This window comes from Chamaea fasciata, unplaced genomic scaffold (genome assembly GCF_029207755.1).
Source record: "Chamaea fasciata isolate MVZ Bird 193981 ecotype frontalis unplaced genomic scaffold, bChaFas1.0.hap1 SCAF_16, whole genome shotgun sequence".
Taxonomy (NCBI): Eukaryota; Metazoa; Chordata; class Aves; order Passeriformes; family Sylviidae; genus Chamaea; species Chamaea fasciata.
This window is the reverse complement of record NW_027094101.1, coordinates 13773773-13782177: the sequence shown is the minus strand read 5'-3', so window position 1 is coordinate 13782177 and position 8405 is coordinate 13773773. Positions and strand designations below refer to the sequence as shown.

Sequence of the window (8405 nt, the reverse complement as noted above, 5' to 3'; positions counted from 1 at the left end):
CTTTTTTTTTTGCAGCCAGTGCAGAACAGGGGTGCCACATCTCCTCTCACGAGGACAGCAGAGCAGCAGAGGTCTCTGTCACCATCTCTGGTGTGTAGGAAGAATCCCTTTTTTCCTGCTTTTCCATCCTGCAGAGGGGAGCTCGGGGAAGCACAGCAGGACAATAAAGGAGCTGGACACCCCCTCTGGCAAGCCCTGCTGCCCTTCCCAGGATGATTCCATGCATTCCCCGTGCTGCACTCAGGGCTGGCCAGCACAGCGCTGCCAACCTTTGGCCATTTTCCAACCAGCATGAACAAAACACTCCAGATCTCATCCCAAAGTTTCCAGAAGCACTGCCTGAGGTGTGTACAGGGCAATTCCCCAGCAGGGAGATCGATGGGACACTGCAGCCACAGATGGGTTTTGTCCCCACCCCAACACAGGCCTGACAAGTTGGACCTTCTAATCACCGGAAAGAGAATAATCCAATTGTTTGAAATTGTTCTGACTCTTCTAATTGTTCGAAAAAAGAAAGCAGCAGATTTGTTTTATGCTTCTTAAACTGTTTCCTTTAATAGGAAGTGCTGCTTTACCCTACCTTGTGCTTCCGAAACAAACGTTTGCCTTCCAAAAATATACAGTGTACACATACTCTGTAGCTATAGATACAAACATTTACAAAGAAACAAGCGGGCTGGAGTGGGACAGCTTGGAAAAAAATCACACAAGGCCTTCCCTTCCGGCCCTCCCACAGCCGGGGCAGCCGGGCTCACCACGCTGTAAACAGCCCAGGGCTGCTGCAAAAGGCGATTGAGGAGTATCATACCCTTGGAGCAAAACCATTCCCACACACTGCAGAGGTTTGGAATTGATGGTGCCTGTTCCCATCCCCTCCTTTTGTCCCTGTGATCAGCACCAGCGTCCCCCATCCCAGCCCACCGCCGCCCGAGGGCCGAGCCCCGGGCGGGGCCAGGCTCAGCTCTGCTCCAGGAGGACAAGGCGGTTCCCAGGGGTTCGGGGTGTGTCATGAGGCTCCCCCAGCCCCGGGGAGGCCGGGACACGGGGCAGGCTAGCGGATGGGCCGGTAAGGGAACGGCATGCCCGGCATGAAGGTCTGCACGGGGTGCGCGGGCAGCGCGGGGTAGCCCAGCGGGGGCGTGTGGATGTGGGGGTAAAATCCTGGGGGCAGAGCCCCGTGGGTCGGCTGCTGCACTGGACCTGAGATCACCAGCTGGAGCAGGCTGTGGGAAGAAATTCAGACAGGAGGGAGATTATTAGAGGAGCTTTTGTCATGGCCCTAAGGACAATACACATCCAACTCGCAGCGCTGCTGAGAGCCAAGAGAACAGTGACACAGTTCTGTTCTTTAAAGCTTCCAGAAGACTTTTTTTTCCCTTTTTCCTCCTTTTTTTTTTTTTCCCTTTTCCCCCCTTTAATTTTAAGCTCTGCTCTTTTTTCAAAAAGGCAAGAAGCAATTGAGCTTATGAGTCAGGTAAAACCAGTAGGGAATTAAGAGATGGGACAATTTAGGGGCAGGTTCCTTGCTGGAATTTCATTTCCCTTTCCTGTGTCTTTGTTATAACACAGGTTGGGCAAGATCACCTACAGGTAGGAGCACTGAAGCCCCTTGCTGTCAGGAATCCAGGGAAAAAGCACCCAGAACTGTGTCACTTTCATCCTTGTGCTAAAGTGCACGTGAATAAAGGGCAAATTCCATTATGACAGATTTTTAGAGGAGATTTTGTCTCAGCAGCCCTTGAGTGTCTTGGAACATGCATCAAAGCCAACAGAGCTGCAAAAAGTCTCTTACTTGTTATGTGGTAGCCTGGAGCACACAGTCCTCAAGTCATCTGAAAGAGGACACAGGATTAACAATAAGGATAAAGCAGAAATTAAGAGTGGTTTTCCTCTCTGCTGTCCTTTCTAGGAAGGTCAGATTACAGAATAATCATTAATTTTAGAGAATAATTACTGATTACTGAATGATCAGTAATCCGTCACCATCATCAGTCAGCAGGAGATCCAGAATCCCCCTCTCAGGCCCAAAACTTGGATAGGAGAGAAAATGTTTCTCCCTTTCACCAACTTTCCCCAGCAGCCCCTTTATTGCATGTTTGACATTTAAGACAGACAAGCCTGAGGATGGATTGCGCAGTACCAATACATCAACAAGAAGTAACTGAGGCACAGGAAGTACAAGGTCTGACCCTGCCCAGTACCCGTTTTGTACTGGTTTGGGGATTTTTAACCACTGCTACTGTAGAAAATGGGTTTGGTTTCTTTTTGCTGGAACCTATCAACTAGAAATTGCACTTTTTTACCGTCTCCAAACTTCTGCTAAAGCAGAATAGCTAGAACCAAGGAATTTACCAACATATCCCATTTTTCAGGAATAGCTTGAGAACAAACTCCTGCCTTTGTAGATAAACACAGCCCCAAAATACTGAAATATCTGGTATTTTAGCAGCCCCTTACACTGAATTACCTTCCACAGAAAGAGCAAGTGCTCAGAATATTCCAGCTAAGAACAAACACAGCTGAAATCAGCCCTCATAACAAAACCCTCCAATTTCTGCTTGTTCTTACAACACTCAGAGTTACTTTACAAAAGATCAGGAGGAAGAACATTGAAATTTGACCAGCAGCACTGGTTCAGCCAGGACAAAAGCACCAGATCCCTGCATAGGCAGAGGCCACTCTCTGCAGCTGGGGTCTGCACTAAATGTCCCAGCTGTTGGAGAACTTCAAGCCTTCTGCTATACCCTAAAATTGCCCATTTTCAAGAGAATATAACAAGAAAAGAGTCTGTGTGGCTGACCCTGCCCGGTGTTGGGCCACTTCCCTTTTATCTCTCTGCATGTCTTTTGCAAAGAACTGGCTTTGGAGACAGGAAAGCCAGACAAAAGCCATGTTAGCAGCCCTTTTCTTAGTGTGTTTAACTGAATTTGGACACACTGTAATGGGGTCTCATTACAGGTGAGCTGAAGTCCCAGAAGTTTCACTTGAAGTATTATTTGCTTTTCAAATTCTTTGTCTAGTGCACCCACCGGGGTTTATGTGCTTCATGGCCTCTCCTCCAGCAGGCAAGCTCAGAGAACTCAAACTGGAGCAAAATCAAACAGTGCTTTTTAAATAGCTGCAGGTGATTCTGAGGGGAACAAAGTGTCCCCATGCCAGGCACCCAGGTAGAACCCCCTGGTGCACAGTGCAGGGCTGTAAATCAGCCCCCAGCTCTGCAAAGCAATGCCTGACTCACCCACAGCAGTGATCTCTCGTTTCTTATTCTCCATCCAGCTATTTTTTTCTGAAGTATTTTGTGCACTACCACTTTCTAAGATGGGCAAACTACTAATTATGCTGTGAACACCTCGATCTTTACTCCCCTCACCCCAAAATTGCCTCTTACAACTTTTGCACCCTGGAGGAGAAGAATCCCATGCCAGGTCACTGCCAGCCCCACAGACAACTCACCTCTGGTGCACAGGAGAGCTCCTGATGCCATGGCCACCTGCAAAGCCTGAGCCAGCCTGTCCAGAGCAAGTTCAATCTCTTTGGATGCGTTGAGAGGATTGAGTTCATCAGACAGTCTGTTAATGTCCTCCACCAGAGGAACCACGTGGTCAAAGGGTACCAGCCCCAGGCGCCCATAAAGGTTTTTCTCTGTTAAATGCCCCTGGAGCATCATAAGAACCTGCAGGACACTCAGGTGCAGCTTGGAATACAGCTGGTGGCAATCCCTGTCTTCTCCTGAAGTCGAGTCCTTGGCAATTTTGTTGGGAGCATGTCCATTGGAGAGAGAGGCTTTCTTCTTCCTTTTGTAGGCCAGGGGAGCCTTGACACACCAGCGGATCAGCCCCGTCAGCGGGGTGAGCTCCAGGAACCCCATGGGCAGGTTGGCTGCAATGGGAGTGTTCAGGAAGGTGATGAGGATCAGCCGAGGGTCCTCAAAGATCCAGGAGACAATCAGCTCCAGCAGATCCGAGGGAGGGATGAGGTCATCTGGAGAGAGGAAAGTTATTGTTGGGGAAGCTGAGCCTTGCACTGAAGCACAGGACTTTAATTTGGGCTCTAATTAGTCTCTCTCACACACACAACCATCCTACACTGTCCCAATTACAATTTCAGAACCTCTCCAACTCTGCTGTTTTGCCCAAGACACCAAAGGTAGTTTGTTCCAGGGAAGACACAACTATGTTCCTGTCACCTTCATCTTCCCCACCTATTCCAAAGACACCACCAAACACTGATGTTTATTCCCCTTCCCAGAAAAGCATCTTCCGTGGTTTTCTCCTTTGCCACCCATCATCTGCTCGTTTTTTCCCTAATTTCAGTCTCCATTTATCCCTTGCCACAGGAAGTACAATGGGCAAGGGAAATAGGAAAAACTTGTTGGGTGAAGATAAGGAAGTGCCAATAAATTAACTCATTGCTTTTAATACTTACTTACCTAAACAAACATGTCTTGTGGAAAAACACAATGCAACAACACAATCACACAACAGGTAAAGGATTATAAGATTATGTAAAGCTTCAGGTGAGAAGTGAAAGACAGTCATGAACTTGACTACAGACAAGAGAAACCCTGACACATCATCCTGTCACAGGGGGAGTGCTGGATTGGAAGAGCAAGCTCCCTTTTCTTGTGTCACCAAAAACATCTCAAATAAACTGAGGAATTAAAAAATTACTTCCTGTGACTCAAGTTATTTCCTTTCTGACGTGTCTTCTGACCTGATGATGGGATATAAAACATGCCCTGAGCTCTACTAAATACTTCATAAAAACAACATAAAGGCTAAGCCTCTCTTTCACTCTCAGTAATGCCAAGCTGTTTATTTGGAGAAGAGTTTGCAAAGCATTTCCTTTATCAATTGTAGCATTTGCTTTTCTGGATTATAAGTAGTGTTGGTACTTGGTGTATGGTTGTCCTCTGGTCCACCTTGAGCTTTCTGTGGCTGAGTAGAGATAAATCAATCTTGTTTTAGACACCTACAAGTGTGGCAGGTCACACACACAGTTAAAGAGTGCACTGGAGTTACGTTGTTGTGTTTCTCACCACGGCTCCACAGAAATCCTGCTCCAGCTTGCCAACATTCAGAACTTGTTTCTCCCCCTTTTGGAAGGGATCAGACTGACAGGCAGCCCTGACAGATCAACTTTCACTCCCAGAGCTGCTCAGTCAACACAGTCCCATGTCCTTTGCCCTCTGTGGAGGACAACGCCCTTTGTGTCAGATGTTCATGGCTGCTTCTCCAGCAAAGACTCTCCCTTGTTTCCCAGAGAGGCTGTGGACTCCAAATCCCTGGAAGTGTCCAAGGCCAGGCTGGACAGGACTTGGAGCAACCTGGTCTAGTGGAAGGTGTCCCTGCCCAGGGCAGGGGGTGGAAGAAGATGAGCTTTAAGGTCCATTCCAACCCAAACCATGCTGGAATTCTAAGTCAGCCATAGAGAGGTTATTTTTATTCTCACGCCTGTGCCAGATGAGGCAAGAGCCACACCCCTGAGCAGCTTCTGGCAATAATTACACGGTAACTCCTCTTCAGGATTCCAGCAGTTAAACCTCTTGCAACAGTCAATTCACGGTGCATTACTCTGTACCTCTTACTCAAAAAGACACAGCTGGAAAACACTTACCTGAAGAGAGGTCATAGAGTGCTGTGACTGATGTAATGAACTGGCAGCAGAAGCGAGGGCTGGCAGTGAAGATCTGCTTCAGGGTCTGGATGGAGCCTGGCACCAGGTTGCAGTAGTCATCGACCAGGGCTCGTGCCAGCCTCACACAGAACACGGCTGGGGTCCGCTGCAGGGACAGCACACAGGGGACACCAGTGACACCTGTCACAGCCTGCTCCAGGGGCTGTGTCCCTCCCCCACATGGCACTGTGGCTGCTCTCTCTCAGCACATCAAAACACCCACTCTCACAGAAATGAAATCACTGTATTGCAATATTAAAACAGATGGTGATGTTTTGAGTTTACAGTACCTGTGGCTTAAAATTGAAACCTTTTAGACCAGTATTTTGACTTGGAGGGTTTTGTTTTTTTTTACTACTTCAGCAACATTTCTTCCCTGTGAGGGTGGTGAGGCCCTAGCACAAATTGTTCAGAGAAGCTGTGGCATCTACAACCTGGCCTGGAAGTGTTCAAGGCCACACTGGACAGGGCTTGGAGCAACCTGGGACAGTGGAAGGTGTCCCTGCCCATGGCAGAGAGTGGAATGGGATGAGCTTTAAAGTCCCTTCCATCACAAACCGTCCTGTGATTCCATGATTCTAACACAGGTCTGAAGTTCAACTGGTTCAGTTGCCATGCCTGATATTTATAATGTGGAAAATATTCTGTGGAATCCTCACGTGACTTAAAAGCTGCCATCTGAACTAAAAATACATCTTCTCCTGCTCTCCAGCTAATATCCCATCCTGCCCCCCCAAAAGCTCACCATGTGGGAGAAAAGGGACCCCAAGGAAACAGGTCTGCCTCCTCCCACCTTCCCACCCAGCACAGCCTTCCTGCTCCTGCCCCTGTGCCAACTGTGACTTCTGCACATCCCACAAGGGCAGCAGGAACAAAGGTGCACTTCCCAAAGCCCACACTGGGGAACCTCAGCGGGAAAGGAGCAGACAGAGGAGATCCCCAACCTACTGCATTCATAGAAGATAGACACAAGTATTTTGTGCCCAGTTTTCGAGACACGGGTTTTCTTCTTCCACACACAAACCTGCACATGGGGAAGGGTTTATTTCCCAAACTCCAGAGTCAGCTTCTTCAGGCAACATGACCATAACTGCCAAGGTTTGTTCCCTGTGTTAGCCAGACCCTGCACTGAGTCCTTTCAATATGCAGAGTTTGGGGGAGATTATTGAAACTTTCACTGACAGTAAAAAAAAAAAACCAAACAATGTTTTTCTTCCAGTGCAGCACATGAATGGACTGGCAAAGCTCTCCCTGATGCCAGAGCACAGGAACGGACATGAGCACAGACATGGGGGCAGCTGAAACTGCCAGGGAGGAGCAGCTGACTGTGACCAGCTGTGCCCACCCTGGACACTTCCCCAAGGCATCCCTGCCTGCACAGGAGCTGTACCTGCAGCCAGAAGGCAGCACACTCCAGCACAGGAACCCTGCAGACAGCCACTGCCATGGAAACCAGCTTCCCCAGCAAAGCCATCCTGCTGTCATCTGCTTTGTTCCCCTGGGGGCTGAAGAGAGATGAGAAGATGACCTGCCGGACTGAATCCTTGGTCTGCTCCTGGAAATAATTGCACATGATCTCAAGGAGCTGAAGTTCCTGAAGTGGGGTCAGTCTCTGCAAGAAAACAAAAGCAAAGCTGTAAAATGCACTGAGCCCCTTGAAGGAGCACGAACCAAGTGAAAAGACAGGAACAGTAAAGGCTCAGAGCTTCCCTTTGGGCTGAGGGATCAATCTTTATGCACAGCACACACATTCAAGCTTCCTGAACCCCCACTGCACTTATCTGCTGACACTGAAAAGCTCCAGGTTTCATCTGAACACCTGGATATCCAAGGCTGATACTTGCTGCACCTGCAAATGCTGCCCACCAACTGAAAGATGAGACTGACATTGCTGGGGGGGAAATATTTCCTTCTTCTGCAAATAACAGCACTGAGGACACTGCTGTGCAGCTGCGGGGCAGAGCTGGACTCAGCAGCACTGAGGGCTGCAGGGCCACGGCCCCCAATAGCCACCAGCAGCTGTGGTTTCTGACTGCTCCTCTCTGAGGCCCCCTAAAATCCTTGGTAGGGCCGAGCTGCAGCACTCGGGGGCTGTGGGCAGTCCCCAGCGCCTCGAGGTCCTGAATCCCGGCCAAGCCATCAGGGATTGCCACCAGTTCCCTCCCTGCCAAAAAACCTGTCACCAGCACCCCAGGGACTCTTGGGGCCTCAGCCTCCAGCAGCAGGGCCTCAGGGACCCAGCCCCGTCCATCTGAGCGCTCAGCCTCCAGCAGCAGGGCCTCAGGGACCCAGCCCCGTCCATCTGAGCGCTCAGCCTCCAGCAGCAGCCCGCGCCGGAGGGAGCCTGTCCTGTTCCGAGGCCTCAGGCTCCAGCAGGGATCCCGTCCCGAACTCCTGGGGCCTGCCCTCCATCCCCACTCGTGGGGCCGTGTCCCCGCACGCCTCCCGGGCCCGTCCCGCCCCGCCGGGCTGTCCGTGCCGCACCTTGGGCGGCGCGCCGCGCTCCTTGGGGACCTGGAAGAGGAACTCCTCGAGCAGATCGGTGGGGCCCTTGTCCACGAGCGGCAGCGGCGCGTTCTGCAGCTGGCTGCTGAAGTAGATGTCCAGGTGGTAGAGCACCTCCTTGGCGGCGCTCAGCGCGTCCCGCCGCAGCAGCGAGTGCCGGATGTCGCTCATGGCCCCGGCCCGCTCCGGCCCCGGCCCCGCTCGGCGCGGCCTCCGCTCGGCGG

General features: G+C 50.6%; 1 protein-coding gene across 1 annotated transcript; it reads right to left on the bottom strand.

Moving 5' to 3' along the window:
• Positions 1–524: 524 nt before the first annotated feature.
• On the bottom strand, positions 525–8398 carry INTS15 (integrator complex subunit 15). The gene is made up of 6 exons (XM_066198279.1): positions 8161–8398; positions 7067–7288; positions 5617–5782; positions 3454–3981; positions 1793–1832; positions 525–1223 (listed from the first exon to the last, which is right to left on the bottom strand). Exons 1-6 carry the CDS (start codon positions 8350–8352, stop codon positions 1052–1054), a joined length of 1320 nt encoding a protein of 439 aa, XP_066054376.1. The 5' UTR covers positions 8353–8398; the 3' UTR covers positions 525–1051.
• Positions 8399–8405: the final 7 nt, after the last annotated feature.